At 37.2% G+C, this 18,707-nt stretch overlaps 1 protein-coding gene across 2 annotated transcripts in view; it reads left to right on the top strand.

Annotated features, from left to right (window-relative positions):
• rabl6a (RAB, member RAS oncogene family-like 6a) overlaps positions 1-17,933 on the top strand; it is a 34,161-nt gene extending 16,228 nt beyond the window's left edge. For both annotated transcript variants that reach the window (XM_084413638.1, XM_084413637.1), the window contains exons 9-16: positions 1,293-1,396; positions 2,679-3,046; positions 6,675-6,837; positions 7,307-7,510; positions 10,620-10,830; positions 11,381-11,567; positions 12,600-12,658; positions 14,813-17,933. In XM_084413638.1, coding sequence (XP_084269764.1) covers positions 1,293-1,396; positions 2,679-3,046; positions 6,675-6,837; positions 7,307-7,510; positions 10,620-10,830; positions 11,381-11,567; positions 12,600-12,658; positions 14,813-15,025 — 1,509 coding nt within the window. In that variant the 3' untranslated portion in view covers positions 15,026-17,933. The remainder of the gene's footprint in view (positions 1-1,292; positions 1,397-2,678; positions 3,047-6,674; positions 6,838-7,306; positions 7,511-10,619; positions 10,831-11,380; positions 11,568-12,599; positions 12,659-14,812) is intronic.
• The last annotated feature ends 774 nt before the right edge of the window (positions 17,934-18,707 follow it).

Genomic DNA, 18,707 nt, shown 5'->3' on the forward strand with positions numbered 1-18,707 from the left:
AAAGTCCCTCCAGCGGGAGTTATTCTCTATATTAGTGCGCACGGTTTCTGAACTCCCTGAAACGCCTCCATTGTAGTCTTGAGTTTTCTTCTAGGAACAAACACATCACAATATTCCTCATATATATAATTGCCGCCCAAGGCATACGCAAAATAAAGGGGCGGGGTTGAGTGAGTTAGTAGTGTTGAAACTGGCGGTTATGGTGAGGGGCGGGACATTTCTCAGACACGCTCTGAGCAGTTGGCCAATCACAACACACTGCTCCAGCCGACCAATCAGAGCACACTGTGCTTTTCAGAAGGAGGGGCTTCATAGAGACAGGAGCTAAACAGAGCGTTACTGACAGACTGGGAAGAGAGGAGCTGCAACAGTTGAGAATATGGGGAAAATAATGTGTTTTTTGATCAATTAAAGCATGAAAACCTGTTCTAGTAGAGCCCAAAAACAAAAGAAAGACTTTGTAAAAAGGCATTATAGATCCCCTTTAAAGTCGTTATATGTCTCTTGAGACTGGCTGAATGGCATTAATTAATTAGGAATGTAGAAATTAGCCTGGGGATCAATGGCGGCCGCTGTGTCTTATGTGTCAGCCTCTCTTCCTAAGGTTACTCCACAGTAAGTGGGTTGGCGGACTGGTTTCAGTTTAATGTATTTTATTGATCTTGTTAGATAAATTAACTTCTGTTCAATTATCCAGCTCAGCATAGATTGATAATAAAACTCAAGAGATGCGCAACATCATATTACAGATGCAACCACAATAATTCATAAACGTTGTATATCAGATTCTGTATATTGATTGGTTTCACAGGGTTCTGGTTACTTCAATCTGTTTGTAATTCTTTTGTCTGATGGACACGGTTGACCTTCCCCTGTTATACACAAGTCTTTATTATCTGCGAATATTGCTGACAGTTGAACAACTGGTTGCTGTAAAGGTGATGCAAATCCCGCTGCTCAGAATTAGTCCGTGTCAAACTCATTAAACTTTCAGTACTGTGCCTAGATCTGTTTCCCTCTCCTTGCTATCTTTTTCAGTCATAGTTTAAAGGCCACTTCTAACTTCCGTGACTTTGAACAAACTTCTAACCCCAAGTATCAGTTCGGTCAGAAACCGGTTATTGGTTGGTGCGTGTTTTTCAGTTTGTGCTTCTCTCTACCCATTCATTTCCAGTCCTCCTCCTAATTTAGAAATAATAAAGCAGGACAGTGCTTACTTGAGTCAAAATGAGGTCACTGTTGATGTCCTGAGAGATTACAGTGTGTTTGATGTGGTGTTTTTGTGTTTGCAGAGGGAGACTCTGTTACGACAACTGGAGACAAATCAGCTTGACATCGATGCCATGCTAGAAGAACTCAGTGTTCAGCAGGAGACGGAGGACCAGAACTATGACATGTGAGTGTGAACCTCAAGCACACACAGACACTATGCATGCATATAAAAAAAAAAAAAAAAAAAAAAAAAATATATATATATATATATATATATATATATATATATATATATATATATATATTTATATATACAGTAGTCAACATTTTATAGTGGATCAAAAAAGGTCATCAAAGTTGTCCTAAGACAAGAACGGGTATTGTTCAAAATTCATGTATAACTTTGATGAAAGGTTTTGATCCACTTCAAATGTCGACTGCTGTAGTTCACGTGCATTTGGTAACGCACCGGGTGCTAGGTTATCTTTACACATTCGCATTATTTTTAACATCATTTAGTGAACAGATATGTACGGCGGACATAGGGCCGGACATACATACATCTAATAGATATATATACACATGCGGACATAGATATATCTAAGTGGACGTGGTGGGGGGAAAATATATGAGATGGGAGGGAAAATATTTGTGTTCTCTTGCAAATGTTTTGAGTTCCCCCGAGAAATTTTGCGTTCGCTCGCAAGGAAAACAAACGTTTTGCGAGCGAACGCAAAGTTTCTCAGGTGAATGCAAAACATTGGTGAGAGATTGCAATCCTCCCATCTCATTTTTATAAAAAATGTTCTACACCATGTCTCAAATTCCAAAGAAATGTTCAGTATTTCACCAGTATTCCTCCAAAATGAATGTTTTGGCATGTTAAAATATGGAGGGATTGAACGTTTGAAAATAAAGAACTTAAGACTCATAAATATAAATATTGTTGCATGTATTCTTAAATAAAATTATCATAATTATCAAATATTATTATTTTAATTTTACACTACAATTGTAATTTACAACAGTAATATATTTCAGATTTAAAATAATAAGATAATAGAATTAATAATAATGGTAATAATAATAATAATTATTTTTATTATTATTAATTCTATTAAAACATGATAATAAATAATATTAGTGACACAAAAATAATACTAATAATAATTTATATTATTATTATTGTTGTTGCTTTATTATCAATATTATAGTATATATAGTTATAATAGAAATTATTATTACTGTGTTGATAAATTATTGAAATATTAACTTGCATTATATTATTACATTTTTCAAATGTAAGTGGTTCGGCTGATAAAAAGTTTGGAAACCCCTGCTGTAGAGCATCATGAGATGTCACACAAGTTCAGAGTTTAGCAAAGCAAAAGTCCCACTATGGCCAAGAGCCACCCACTAAGACCACCTGACCAACATTTTTACAAATTTCACTGCTGTTTTTGCAGATTTCTTGAGATGATGGAGGCACGCAAAGCTTATGGATCTCCAGCGCCCTCTAATGGCCAGAGCCCGTCCTCGGGGTCCCAGTCCCCTGTGGTGCTGCCCGGTGCCGCCTCTCCCAGTAACTCCAGCCCCAGTACACCACAGGCCCCTGTCCCTCTCCAGACCCAATCCGCCCCGCCACCACCTCCATCTATACCACACCCTCCTGTCCAGATCACAGCCGCCCATGCTCCCCAAACACCATCTCAAACCCTGGAGCCTTCGCCCGCAGCAACCGTACCCGCATCTACCCAACCCGCACCTCCTCATGCCCAGAAACGAGGCTTCATGTCACGCCTGTTTGGTTCGTCTGCTGCAGAGACTTCACCAGGTCAGTACAAAACGTCAGAGGAGTCTGTTTTTAGTAGTCTGTTGCCAGTTATGTCTCGGCTCTGAAAGATCTCACTTTTAAGAATGAGGCTTTTCTGTAGCACAGATAAGCTCTGTTCTGTAAGCCGTCTTGTCGCCTACTTCCTACATAAACACACACTCACACACAAATTAATCATGGCATAGTTTATTATTATTATTTGCTTATTTCTTTTTTTCTTTCAAATAATCATATTTTCAAAATGTTTTTATTAAAATTGCTTTGCATCAGAATAAGTCTGTTAATTGTGCAAACAATTACATTTAATCAGTTTAAAAGTCATTGAATTTAATTATAGCTAGTTCAAGCAAGATCCAATTATTAGTTTGTTAAACTAATGTGTGTTTTAAATGCCCAAATCAATGAAGATTTTATGTAATTACTAGGGCTGGGAAAAAATTAATTGCGATTAATCGCATCCAAAATAAAAGTTTGTGTTTGCATAATATATGTGTGTGTACTGTGTATAATTATTTTGCATATATAAATACACACATATGCATGTATTTATTTTAGAAATATTTGCATGTATATACTGTATATAAATTTATACATCATTTATATTATATATATTTATATATATTAAATATATACATGCATATGTGTGTATTTATATATACAAAATAATTATACACAGTACACACACATATATTATGCAAACACAAACTTTTATTTTGGATGCGATTAATCGCGATTAATTTTTTCCCAGCCCTAGTAATTACATAGATCTTAAATGTAGGTCTATATATTTTTTATTTTTTTTGAGTGAAGGCAACATCCAAACTGATTGTTTGTGTCTGATCTGAAACGCTCTACATGTGCAACTCTGTGCATCACACAAATAAAAACACTTGATATGATATACTCCAATATTGGGTACACTAGCTTTGTTTTTACGGTAATGAACTAAATAAAATGTTGATTTAACGTTACGACCTACCATTTGCAACATCCTTAACATCAGCAGTGTGTCTATAATGCCTCAAAATGCTGTTGTTTTTAAAGTTTAGTCTACAGTTTAGAATATTTACTCTCACGGAATTGAATGCAAGGTGCAACTTTTGAAAATCCCCAGTAAGTCTCTTTGTATAAAAGGGTCTGTTTACATTCATTATGTACTTCAAAGACCTTCACAACATTTAACTTACACGGTTTCCCTAGTGTGTTTTCAGATCTGAGAGTGTGTGTGTGTGTGTAGGTTTGCTAATGTGAATATATGAACTGTACTAAAGAGGGGCAGTCGTTCAGGGACTACATTCATTGCCTTATATACTGAATACCAATGAGACATTATCAGGCAGCGCTGGACCCGCCGCTGCACAGTCATTACGGAGAGCGCTGGACTGACAAACACACGCCGGCTCTGCACCAGTGCATCTGCTGCTGCATTGCAGATCCTGGGGGATGGGGCCCATCAACACATATACACACAGAAAGTGTGTCAAATGGCTCCATATAAATATCATTTGCAAATATTTTGCTCTCTTAAGTTTGTGTTTTTGCTCATTTTCACAGAAGTGGCCTTTTTGTTGTGTGGAATGCTGGATCCAATTTGACAAATGTCTAAACTGGTATGAAAGGTCCAAGATATCGTTAATAATAATGTATCATTAGTTCAGCATTCAAGATGGTCCAGATTGCAGTTTTTGCTAATTTCTTCTGGACATTTTCCTTTTTTAGGACCTTTAAAAGCTCCTTTATTCAACAACATGCTTACCGAGACTTTCTAATCACAGGATTGTGCTGAGTATTCAGTTCCTTCATCTGTGACAGTACAAATACTTGTTGTGTCTTCATTGCTGCCATCATCTGTCCTTCTAATATGTCTGAAAGTGTGCTGAATGCCCATGAAATCTAGATATATTCATATATTTATTTCCTTTGTACGTTTCATGCGTTTCAGTGAATCTCAAGCCTTTTTTATTTATTTATTTATTCTACTGTTTATTAATATTATCATGATTAAGCACATTTTCCCCCAAGAAATCTCATTAAGTTTATATTTTTTAAAAGTTGTTGTACTGCCTATTGTATTGCTGATTTAAATTAAATCATCGTGTCTGTATTTTCATTACTGTAATAAACGAATGAGATTTTTAATGAGAATTTTCGGGGGAAATTTATGGAAGTAAAATAATGACAAATGTTTTTGAAACAAAAAAGCTTGTTGAATTGCACTACTTGAAAAAATATGCATTGCATTAACCCTGCTTGCATTTTAATGCATTGTATGTTTAGGGCTTGCATTTTTATGGGCTGAAATTCAACATGGTTGTATATTTAGGCTGTGAATCAAAACAGTTAATTCAAAACATTTTCATTATTAAAAATTCAATAATCCATATTCAACGTTCAGAATTCACTTCCAAAATGTTCATTCTGTTTAAAAATACAACCTATAATATTCGACCAGCAATTTTCGGTCCATTTTTTTTATTTCGCTTCCACAAATTCAGTGGTTCAAATTCGACAGAAAATTCAACATTTGACATCCGGGAATATCGGTAGATTGCCGATTGATGATCTCCAAAGCTGTTAGTCGTCCTCACCAGCAGGGGGTGCAAGCGGCTGTTGAAGAAGAAAACTATAGAGAAATGTGAGAGAAAAAATGGATGATGCAAAATATGTTAATAGTTTTAAAAAATATCCTTTATTTTATGCAATTTTTTCATATGTGTAATGACAGATTTACCTAATTTAATTTGTTCAGAATAATTATAATATAATAAATAATAATGCAAGTTTAATAGAATATCATAAGACAACTCTGTAATTCTATAAAAGTCAAATATATTTCTGTTTTAATTCATGCAAATGCATTCTTGCATGTTATTAATGAGCATGAGATTTTTTTTTTTATGAGAATATGGGGGGGAAGGGGTCTGATTATCATCAATGCAAAATATCTTAATCCCTAAAAAAGGTCAAGTCACATTTATGTAGCACATTTAATTTTTTCAAAGCAGCTTAATATTAATAAACAAGAAAATAAAATCAAACCAAAATTCTAAAATGGTCAAATATGTTTCAGGTGTAAATATGGTATAAATATCTGACTTGTGATGCAGCCTGGATTCATAAGCACACTGTTGGCTTGTTTGGCCAGAGGAGAATCGTCCCCTCGACTGATCCTGGTTTCTCCCAAGGTTTCTTCCTCCATTTCTGTCACCTGATGGACTTTGGGTTCTTTGCCACTGTGACCTCTTGCTTGCTTAGTTGGGAACACACAATATTCGGCAATATTATTGATCTGACTGCACTGACACTATTGGATGAGAACTGAACTGAGCTGGACCATGACATCACTGTATGACAGAACTGAATCAACAACTGCACTGAAACAGCTCAACAATGCTGCTTTATTCCATAATTGAATTCTTTTTGCATCATTGAATCATTTTTTCCTGTTATCACTGTAAAGCTACTTTGAAACGATCTGTATTGTATAAAACGCTATAGAAATGAAGCTGGCTTGACTTGCCTTGACTCTTTGCAACTGTGCATCATAATTCGTGCACATTACTATTCCAAATGTTGGAATTATTGCATATGTTCATTTTAACCCAATATGGTCTTTTATTTTCATCAGAAACTGCAGGTTCTGAAGGCCCGAAGCCCTCTGGAAAGGTGCAGAGCGTGGATGAGTTTGTGCCGGAGGTTGGATTGGACCGGACCTTTCTGGAAGACGGTGGAACAGCAGTTAAATCGAAGAAAAAACCTCCAACATCAGCTCCCATTCTGGACAGTGATAGGTGAGCTGTCATAACACGTCCTTTATTCTTTCTAAAAAAATAAAATAATAATAATTCCATACGCTTGTTTGAATATTACTTTTGTAATTTTAGCAGCTCATTAACATACTGGACAGGGTTTCATTTTCTCAGATCAACATGATTGAAATATATATATAATATTTATTATTTATATATCTTTGTTAATGTTAGTTAATAAAAATTGTATGTTGTTAGTTCACAATGCATTAACTAAGTAAATGTTAAAATTAACATTAGCAACGATTAATAAATGCTGTAGAAGTGTTCATTCTTTGTTCATGTTAACTAATTTATTTAATGTTGGAAAATGAAATATTATTGTAAAGTTACATAACCATATTTATATTAAATAAGGACTGAGGCATTGATCGCAATAAGAGCAGAGGCATTTGGGTTAAATTGTAGTCGCATGTTAAACTCATGATGAGTTTTCCTGTCTTTTCCTCAGTGATGGAGAGGGCCGGGGAAATCCTCTGGTCTCCGGCTTCCAGGATGATTTAGATCCGGATGACCGAGCGCTGAGCCAGCCTCCCCTTAAAGCGGTGGTCCCGAGCGTGGGCGTCACACTCACGAGTGACGAAGAGGAGGAAGATTTATCCCTACCCTCTGTTGCCCTGCACAAAGGCATCAGCTCAGGAACAAACTCAAAGGGGTAAAAAACCGCATGCACAAATGCATCTTACTTTTAATAGAAAGACATCAGTGGGATACAGACATGCTGAGACCTGACCAGAATTTCCAGAAGATTTGTTGTACGGTTTTAATTAATTTCCCTCACTGTTGATGAGCTTCCAAAATAGAAATTATTCCATTAGCAGAGAGACTTCTCTAATTTACTTTAATTAAAACACCCGTAATGAAGGCAAAACCAATTTACATTTCTTGATAATATTATTTTTCAATTAATGTTACCTTGGCAGTGATTTCTGTAGATAGATCGGCAGACTGACAGATAGACATGGATGGTTGGATGAAAAAGATAGATGGATGGAGGGATGAAAAAGATGGATGGAGGGATTAAAACAGGGGTGGGCAAACTACGGCCCGCGGGCCACATACAGCCCGTTAGGCTGTTTAATCCGGCCCGTCGAGTATTTAAAAAAAATGTCTTAAGATCGCATTCATTTTGCCTTTTTCTTGCAATACTTTGCTTTATATATATTGCGTGGCATATATTTGACAATCAGAATATCAGATATTTCATGCCATAGCTAACAAATGTAAAAAAGGAAAAATGACATAAAAGCAGATCATCATTCATTCAGCGCTGTTGTGGCTGCGGTGTGTCACGTAACAAGCTAGACGCGTCACCATGGAAACCAAACAGACCGCGGCATAGACTTGGTGCACGTTAATGTTTTTTCCTTTTTTTGAAAACTCACAGAGAAAAAAATGTTTGGTAACCGCTTGCACACGTTTAGTTTTTCCTTTGATTTGTCTGCTATTTAGTTTGCCTAACGTTACTCTGGATTTGTGGATGGATCCTCCTGACTGATTCCGTTAATCCGTTTACCGACCTTTTCGCCCGGCTTTCGACTACGCTCCCCTGTCTGCCATGTAGGCTACTGAACCCGGTTTTGTTCATTAAATGTTCTGATCTGCCTTTGCTTTTTATGTTTTATTTTATTATACTTAAAATAAATTTGTATATTCGTTTATTTAGTTTTTTTTTTTCCACAAATGTATGACTTTTGGAAGTGCAAATTGATTGCCATGCAGTTTTAATAAAGTTGAATGAACGTAACCTTCTGTCATTTTTACTCTTCTAAGTGTACACTTAGGTGTTTTGTTTCTAATTTATGGTTGGGCCCATTAAATAATAATAAGGATAAACAATATTTAAAAAGTATAGGCTATAATTATCAAACATCTAATTAAAAATTAACCTCAAAACATAACATGCTAAATGGGGGATATAGCATAAAAAATGTATTGTCAGAATGTCGTCTCTCAGTTGTTGAATTTCGCGCAGACGTTGCCACAACGTAAATGTGTTTGCTCAGCCCGATGTCATGAAAGTGCGAATACCACGAATTGTATTTGTAGTTCTTATGAAACGCAGTTTTCGCGTGCATATGATACGCACTTAAAGGGATAGTTCGCCCAAAAATGAAAATTCGGTCATCATTTACTCACCCTCAAGTTGTTTCAAACCTGTATGAATTTCTTTTTTCTGCTGAACACAAAAGAAAATATTTTGAAAAATGTCGGTAACCAAACAGTTGATGGACCCCATTGACTTCCATAGTATTTTTTTTTCCTACTATGGAAAACAATGGGGTCCATCAACTGTTTGGTTACCGACATTTTTCTAAATATTTTCTTTTGTGTTCAGCAGAAAAAAGAAATTCATACAGGTTTGAAACAACTTGAGGGTCAGTAAATGATGACCGAATTTAAATTTTTGGGCGAACTATCCCTTTAATGGCGTGTAATAGGCACGCACTCCGCACCCCTAATCCTAACCAAGGGGTTTACAGTGTGCAGCATATGCACGCAAAAAAAAAAAAGATGAAATCGTGTTTCATAATCTGCTACTGGGCCGGCCCTCTGTCAAATTTTAAAACCCAGTGTGGCCCTTGAGCCGAAATGGATGAAATGCATGGATGAAATGCATGGGTGGATGGATGGATGAAATATATGGATGGATGAAATACATGGATGGATGGATGAAATGCATGGATGGATGGATGAAATGCATGGATGGATGGATGAAATACATGGATGGATGGATGAAATACATGGATGGATGGATGAAATGCATGGATGGATGATGGATGAAATACATGGATGGATGGATGGATGGATGGATGGATGGATTAAATGCATGGATGAAATGCAAGGATGAAATACATGGATGGATGAAATACATGGATGATGGATGAAATACATGGATGGATGGATGATGGATGGATGAAATGCATGGATGAAATGCAAGGATGAAATACATGGATGGATGGATGGATGGATGGATGAAATGCATGCATGGATGGATGGATGGATGGATGAAATGCAAGGATGAAATACATGGATGGATAAAATACATGGATGGATGGATGAAATACATGGATGGATGGATGAAATGCATGGATGGATGATGGATGAAATGCATGGATGGATGATGGATGAAATACATGGATGGATGGATGGATGGATGGATGGATGGATGAAATGCAAGGATGAAATACATGAATGGATGGATGAAATACATGGATGGATGGATGGATGGATGAAATGCAAGGATGAAATACATGGATGGATAAAATACATGGATGGATGGATGAAATGCATGGATGGATGATGGATGAAATACATGGATGGATGATGGATGAAATACATGGATGGATGATGGATGAAATACATGGATGGATGGATGGATGAAATGCATGGATGAAATACATGGATGGATGAAATGCAAGGATGAAATACATGGATGGATGAAATACATGGATGGATGGATGGATGGATGAAATGCAAGGATGAAATACATGGATGGATAAAATACATGGATGGATGGATGAAATGCATGGATGGATGATGGATGAAATACATGGATGGATGATGGATGAAATACATGGATGGATGGATGGATGAAATACATGGATGGATGAAATGCAAGGATGAAATACATGGATGGATGAAATACATGGATGGATGGATGGATAAAATACATGGATGGATGGATGGATGGATGAAATACATGGATGGATTTGGACGGACGGACTGACATTTCCTGTAGTAACTAACATTTATTTTCTCAGATCTTCAGTGAACTCCATGAAACATCTGCAAACCATGTCTAAACCAGCCGAGAGACCCCAAAGCCTGAAAACAACAGCAGGACCTGTAGGTCTAAAGACAGGGGGCGCTGTTGAGGTGCACTCAGACTCAGACGCTCAGCAGATGCTGTCGTTTGCCATGGATGACCCTGATTTTGAGAGTGAAGAACTTGGCGTACACAAGATCAAGACGGTAGAGAACCATTTCTAGGTTCTTGATTATTAATGAAATTTCAACCCATGGCCTGTTATTCCACACTGAAATCAGTGTTATTTGAATGTAATTGATATCCTATTAGTTTTTAATATTTTTAATTGGATTTTATTTTTATATTTTCTGTTTTCATTTTAAATTTGGTTTTAGTCATTTTGTCGTGTGTTTTTGTCATTTTTACTATTTTGTTGTAAATACAGAACGTCTATATCATTTTTTTTTATTACATTTAATTTATTTAGTTTTAGTTATTTTAGTACTTAAAAAAAAAAAAAAAAAAAAAAGAGAAATATTGTCTTGGCAGCTAGCCGAATTAAAATAAATAAATAAATAAATAATTATTATTTTTATTGTTTTAGTTTTAGTTTTAACTATAATAACCCTGACCGAAATCCATCACAAGTGTTGTTCTCTAAGAAATGTAAATCATCTAATGCATCTAAAGTCTAATGAATATAATTGATCTATTTTGCCACCACATAATTCCCACTTAGCCACTCATATTTAATGCTTTGTCTGTTTTTCTTAGAGGGCACTTTCTGCACTAGATGACTTATCTGATCGGTCGGATGATGGTTTTGTGTTAGCTGGACTCCAGGAGCCCCCCAAACCTGTCGCCCCCTCATTCAAGACCCTCAATAGCGACATTGACCTCTTCGGCCTGGGATTTGAAGAGACGACACCTAAGAGTAAAGACAGCAGTGAAGATCAGGAAGGTAACAATCAGTAAATGACTGGTCACAAATAAAGGGAATTCACATCCTTTCAGCCAAAGTGGGCTTTATGTTTACAAGATAAGTAAGGATTAACATTATTTACTCAGACATTGAAATCTATCCTACTTTTTTTTCATTTTAAAGTGCTCCATTATGCTATTTTAAATGTCCATAATTTAGTTTTGGGGTCTCCTACAATAGGTTTACATTCATCCAAGGTCAAAAAAACACTTTAATTTTCTCATCATATACATTGCAGCATCAGCTCTTTGCTCACTGTGTCAGAAACGGTTCAGTAAAGGATTCAATCTCTCTAAACCCCTCCGTATCAATTTGAGTCCTCATGGAAGCACATGCAAAGTGGATTTGCTATCACTGCACAGAGAAAAAGCGTCTTCTCAACCAATCTCTTCAGTTACAGCTAGAGTGTTTGAGGGCAGATCAAAGTAGATAGAAGAACACAGGCTGGCATTATGCAAACTTGTTACAAACCTTCGAGCAGGAAGTTGCTGACGACTCGTTTCAGGCAGTCGAGAATCGGTTCTTGCTTTTAGGAGATGATAACTTTATTTGTCATGCACTTTGATCTTTGAAACTTTGCAGACCTTTTACATTCACAAACCGCTATATTACACCCTACATGAAAGGTAATATCCAAAAAATCATAATGGGGCACTTTAATGTACTGTAAGTGATTTAATTGACACGTTATATAAAAACAGGTCTTTAAAAGCATTGATGCCCATTTCAAAGTTATATTAATGCAGGTAAAACTAAGAGTTTATGCTGTCAAAGAATGCTGCAAATCCATTGATTTCGAAGCGGACGGGCAATCGTGTAAATATTTCTGGCTGTATTTTTGCTTTTCAATGTAACCCATATAATCCCACACCCTTAAAAAGGATCTCGCGTCCCTCAAATGCTTCGTGAGGGCTTTTTATTTTTATTTTTTATTTTTTAATGTCTGCAGTCTTTAACAACTGGGTTAAAGGATGACTTTGTGCACATTTCCAAGTCTGTTTTATCTTGCAGATAATGAAAGCAGACACTCCATAAAGGACAAGAAAAAGAAGAAAAAGAAAAGCAAAGAGGTAAGATATGAAAAACTTGATTATATTAGCGATAGACAAATATCAATTAGGGCAATTAAACAAACAATATTTTGCTATTTTGAGGTTGTGCGTCACTTCCAAAATCTACCAACAGCTTGACAATGGAGAATGACAATGAGTAAATATTGTGTAAAGTGAAGTCACATGTATTTATATAGTGCTTTATACAATACAGATTGTTTCAAAGCAGCTTTAACAGTAAATCAGTGTTGCAATATTTTGCAGTTAGGAAACAATTAATGTGACTATACAGCAAATTCATTTGTTCTGTGTTCTCATTCTGTAAATACTGCTAAATCCATTTATGGAGTTTAATTGTGCTTGATGTAAATATTAATTTAATGTTTATAGTTTATAATTGAACAACATTATATTGGACATCAGTCGGTATCAGCAATCAAAAAGCCTCCACTGGTCGATAACTCGCTCTTATTAATGCCTGGTTCAGATTACACGATTTTAGCCCGATTTTGGCACGATCCGTTTGACGTAGGGTGTTGTGGGGATTCGTAAACGACATTGGGCGTCGGGGCGCAAGATTCGATCGTATCATCTTGTATAGTGTGCGTCATAGTGGGCGACAACCGACGTCGCATCTACAATGCTTCACGACATCACGATAAAAAGACTAGCATGTTTAATTTTATTTTTCCGGTCCTCCACGACGAGTGAGGTGAGGTGAGTGAGTGAGTGAGTGAGTGAGTGAGTGAGTGAGTGAGTGAGTGAGTGAGTGAGTGAGTGAGTGAGTGAGTGAGTGAGTGAGTGAGTGAGTGAGTGAGTGAGTGAGTGAGTGAGGCTGTGTCTGAAATCGCTCCCTATCCACTATATAGTGCACTATTTAGGGTGTCGGCCATTTTGTAGTGGTGTCCGAATTCTGAGTGAACGACATCATTCCCTACATTCGTTCACTACTTTTACCCACAATCCTCTCTGAATTCGAGTGTACATCCGATGTACACTTGCTGAGACACTATTTCCCACAATCCAAAACGATAAGGCGATAGAGCGTGAATGAAAAATAAATATGGCGGACGGCAACAATGTCACCATGGCAACGGCGCACGCGAGATAGAAAACAATCATTTATAAGACCAGACGCCTGGTTATTTATTTATATATATACCGTTATATCTATATTTGAATAAACGAATGTGTTGTGTAGTGTTTTGTTCTCTTTTATTTTCACATATAAATGTAAAAATAAAATATGACAAGCAAGTGTTTTTATTATCTTTTTTTGATCAAATAACGCAATAAACGTGAAAAGTACATACAATTGTTACATACAATTCATACAGCCAAAAAAGGAAATATTAAAGATGGGTAGGTAATGTTTATGACGAAATGGTCCGAGCTCTCTGGCGCGTGATAATTATGTCAGCGTCCGAATTCGCTCACTCATTTTCATTCACTCTTTGCTGATGTAGTGCACTCAACTGCCATTCACTATGTAGGGATTAGTGAATGAGTGAACGAGTGAGCGGTTTCAGACACAGCTTGTGTGAGTGTGTGAGTGTGAGTGAGTGAGTGTGAGTGAGTGAGTGTGAGTGAGTGAGTGTGAGTGAGTGAGTGTGAGTGAGTGAGTGTGAGAGTGAGAGTGAGTGTGAGAGTGAGAGTGAGAGTGAGTGAGTGAGAGTGAGTGAGTGTGTGTGAGAGTGTGTGTGAGTGTGTGTGAGTGTGTGTGTGAGTGAGTGTGTGTGTGAGTGAGTGTGAGTGAGTGTGAGTGAGTGTGAGTGAGTGTGAGTGAGTGTGAGTGAGAGTGAGTGTGAGTGAGTGTGAATGAGTGTGAGTGAGTGTGAGTGAGTGTGAGTGAGTGTGAGTGAGTGTGAGTGAGCGAGAGTGTGTGAGTGTGTCAGTGCGTGACTGTGTCAGTGCGTGAATGTGTGCAAGTGAATGTGTGTGTGAGACAGCACACGATGACTGGTCGGAAAGCAACGTGTAGTTTCTTGTCCACGACACGACAAGATTTTAGGAGTCAAAATCGTGTAATCTGACACAGTGATTATCATAACAGACAAAAAAAATTGTGTAATCTGAACCAGGCATAACATTTTCTCATGCGTTTCAGATTTTGTTGCTTGTGCATAAACTGCCTTTATTAGTGAAATTGAAGAAAAAATCTTGTTGTTCTAGGAGGATGAGAAAAGCAGCAAAAAACGACACAAACACAAGAAAAAGGAAAAAGATGACGCGGGAATAGGAACAGGAACAGTAGACGAGAAAGAAAAGAAGAAGAAGAAATCATCAAGGCCCAAGAAAGCAGGAACTGTGGACGATCTTGAGGCCTTCCTGGCCGGTGGAGACGGACCAGGACACAGTGAGGGTGGAGATTATGAAGAACTCTAGAGCTCCATCTAACCAATCAGGGTTTGACATCAACACCGTGTGACATCGCCAGGTCATTTTCCAATCCATTCCACCTGTTTTTCAGTGCCTAACCTTTTGAATGTTCACAGCGTGTTTGTTCTTCCAGCAGTGCAGCTTTACGTTGTGCTTTCTCAAATGGGTACATGGCACCGTTGTTCGCCTCATGCCGTTTTCCAAAGTGTATCAGTATTTTCAGACCTATAACTTTAGATGCATTTTTCGGGAAGGACAGAGGCAGATTTCACCCGCTTCTTCAGTCGATCCAGAGTTTATTCCGTTATTCCAGCAAAATGATGACGTTCTACAAAAACTCGGTCACTTTTAGCTGTATTGGTTTTGTTTTGTGTGTGTCTGTCAATGTGTGTGTGTGTGTGTATATATGTGTCCCTGAAAACGTTTGGCAACTCTGTGTGTGCTTGCATTTTAATTTAGCAAACTTATAGAGGGATTAATCCGACTTTCCGTTCAGATCTGCACAGCAGTAGAAGGCCACATATTGGCCCTCAATACACGAGCAACACTAATTTCTGTGTAAATCATTCGAAAAATGATTATTTTCTCATTATTTTTGCATTTAATTGAATCGTTTTGGTCGTGTTTCATAAATGTTGCATAAATTGTCAATTCTATCCAACAATTAATAGTTTTCACAAAGAATGTGCACAGATTCTGCTCATCAGATCCTCAAATAATCAGTTGGCAACTAATAACTATTAATTAATTACAAAAGCTGCTTTTGCCATCAGTTTCTTTCATTACTGCCTTAAATTGTTTTACACTTAATATAATGAAAGCCTTTATAGAGCAATCGTATAAAGTTAATTAATGGCTGAGGCTCTGACACACTGCTAACATAGACAGAATTACTGCCAGCTGGAGAGACGCACTCTTTCCGCAAGCAAAATCATGTTTGCATTTAGATATATGCTATAATCACAGCAAGTCGGTCAGATTGTCTTTTGATTTTTCTTTATATTCATGCATTTTCTAAACCAGTATTACAATTCTAATAATGCGTTTTAAGATTCATAATCATAGTTTCTGATTTAAAAATTCCGGTATTCCTGATCCATTTCCTTTGTTGATTAATCTTTATTTCTGTTATGGCATGTGTACCTGTGAGAAGTTGTGTGTAGACCTAGTGTTTGGCTGCACATGCATAGAAATGTGTACATTTTAGCAACGGCCCTGTTTAAATGATTCGAGCGCAACGAAACAGAACTGATGTAAAAAAATCCCTCATATTTTTGCATGACTAGGTGACTAAAAGCAGAGAAAATTACGTTTTAGTAAAAGATCTAGAAAAACGGGCTGTATATGTAAATTTGTAAACTTCTTGAGCGTATAGTAGTGAAAGTAAAATCATATTTTGAATGCGCACATTTATACTTTGTGATATCACCTAAAATATTTTGGCTTCAAATGATCCAATAATGTTATGAAAGTTGTATTGGCAAACAATTGTTTACTCATAATGGGCATCATTCATGAAAACAGATTAGAATTGTTCTTACTTCAATTGTTGCATCAGATTGTACGTAAAATGGCCACTTTTGTAAGAATGGTTTTATCAGCGATTCATTTCATGAATAATTTTCCCCTTTTTCCTTTTACTTTCATCATGTGTTGATTAATAATAACCAAATAATTTCACCAGTTCTTACTTCAATTATTTTTGCATGGTGTTGAATGTAAAATGACCATTTACGTAAGAATGGTTTTACCAACGATTGATTCTGCTCGTGATTCATGAACGAAGCCCAATGTTTACTTGCAACGCCCTCTTTTTGCTTTTGTTTTCATCATGTATTGTTAAGTGATAACCTAATAATTTCAGGCGTGAATTTTATTCTAATGAACTAGACTGTTGTGGAATCTGATTGGCTCCAGCTTAAGTGGCAAAATGACATCATCCCTTCTAGTGCACCTCATCATTTCAAATGGTTTCAATGGATTTTCTATTTTTCAATTCTTATTATTGGGACAAAATAGCAACGTACTTTCCGCCTTTTTTCCGGCTTGACGTTCACCTTGGCATCAACCTTTGAACCTGGTTGTTTCGGCCCAAGATGTTGCATTCTACACACTGTCCCGCTACGGCTTTCCCTCAGGCACAGCGGTGCCGACAACTGAATGTTGATTCCTGCTCGTAAAGATGTTTTTCCAGAATCCCCAAAGGAATTCTCAAAGAGGAACGGAGATCATTGGGGCGACTAGCCATTAAATAACGGTACGTTTAAAGACCTGCAGATTCCCGTGTGTCTCTTGCGACCATCGCCTGTGTCTCTTAGGTCGTTGCAAATCGAGCACGGCTGCCGGCTCCACATGCGCCACTGAGACCATGTGATGCATCACGCTGTCACCATGGAACTGCTCGCTTGGGAAAACTGTCTACACGCTCACTGTGATAAATAGTCACACACTCCTGGATATACGAGTACACTGTTAATACTCTCACCCCAAACCAGCGACTCGAACACATATCAACTTCCTCTTTACTCTGCCTCAAGTATGATTGACTCTGAAGGGCGCTTGATTTATTTGTTTATCTCTCCGTTTGGCATGCATATTTTTCCCACTGTTAGGGGAAAAAGGAGATGGGAAATGAATGCATTGGTGCTGCACTAGCTCTGGACTGATGCAGTTACCAACACACTACCTGCGTTTCACCACGACTGCTTTTATGGACTGGAAATGATTGGGAACGCTAGTTTTAAATCCATTTGTTTGTTCATCCAGCATATATGCATTCCAAAACCTTTATTTGGGACCATAAATGGTTGTGATTGCCTATTTATTTTTTGTTACCCTGTTTCACTACCCACAGTGTTCATATTTTGATTTATGTGTTTCAACTGTGTAATAAATGCAAGCGAAATTTGAAAGCAAGCGAGTGAGTTGTTTGTATCGTAATGATATACTTCAAAGTTGTGGTGTTAATCATAGTTTCAGTGCTTTCAATGCAGCGTTCATGCAACTTTTTTTAGTTTTTCTAGCCACTTTGAGTGAATCTCATGAAGAAATACCCAGGTTGTTTTTCTACGTCCCTCAAACATTTAGCTTGTTTCTCCTTTTCTAGATCATTTTAGCGCACTATTCGTTTGTTGCCTTGCCCGAACTGTTGTTTTTGTTCGGGAAATGTGATTCTAGATTAGTTTACAGTCCCAATCCACATCGTGGACATCTTGGTTGTGACACTTTATCGCCACTAGAGGGAGCAGTTTTTGATCAATTTATACAGTTAGAAGGTTCAAGTCACCATGTAAAGTTGAGGATGTGTGTTTGGATTGATTGACTGATTTATTTATTTTGATTTATCAGCCATTGTGATTTCCAGTTCATTTGTTTTCTATTGTTAATACATTCATAGCATGGTGTTTCAGTATTCAGTGCTGATAAGTGCAGTCGTTGGTGCCAGCTTCAGTCATTGCCGTAAGTAGTAACTCTTATTTATACTACCTTCCTTGTCCTTCTCTTCCCCTTCTGTCTTACTGATCACATTAACTATGTGGCCCCAGTCCAGGAGAATGCAATATTCGAGGTTATTTTATCTTGATAATATCTACCACATCTGTGGCGCGCTGTCAATTTACCATTGACTGTCATTTAGATATTTGGCAGATGCGTAAAAATCAAATCCGAAGTGCTGACGTTGCATTCA

Source organism: Rutilus rutilus (genome assembly GCF_951802725.1).
Source record: "Rutilus rutilus genome assembly, chromosome: 7".
Classification (NCBI taxonomy): domain Eukaryota; kingdom Metazoa; phylum Chordata; class Actinopteri; order Cypriniformes; family Leuciscidae; genus Rutilus; species Rutilus rutilus.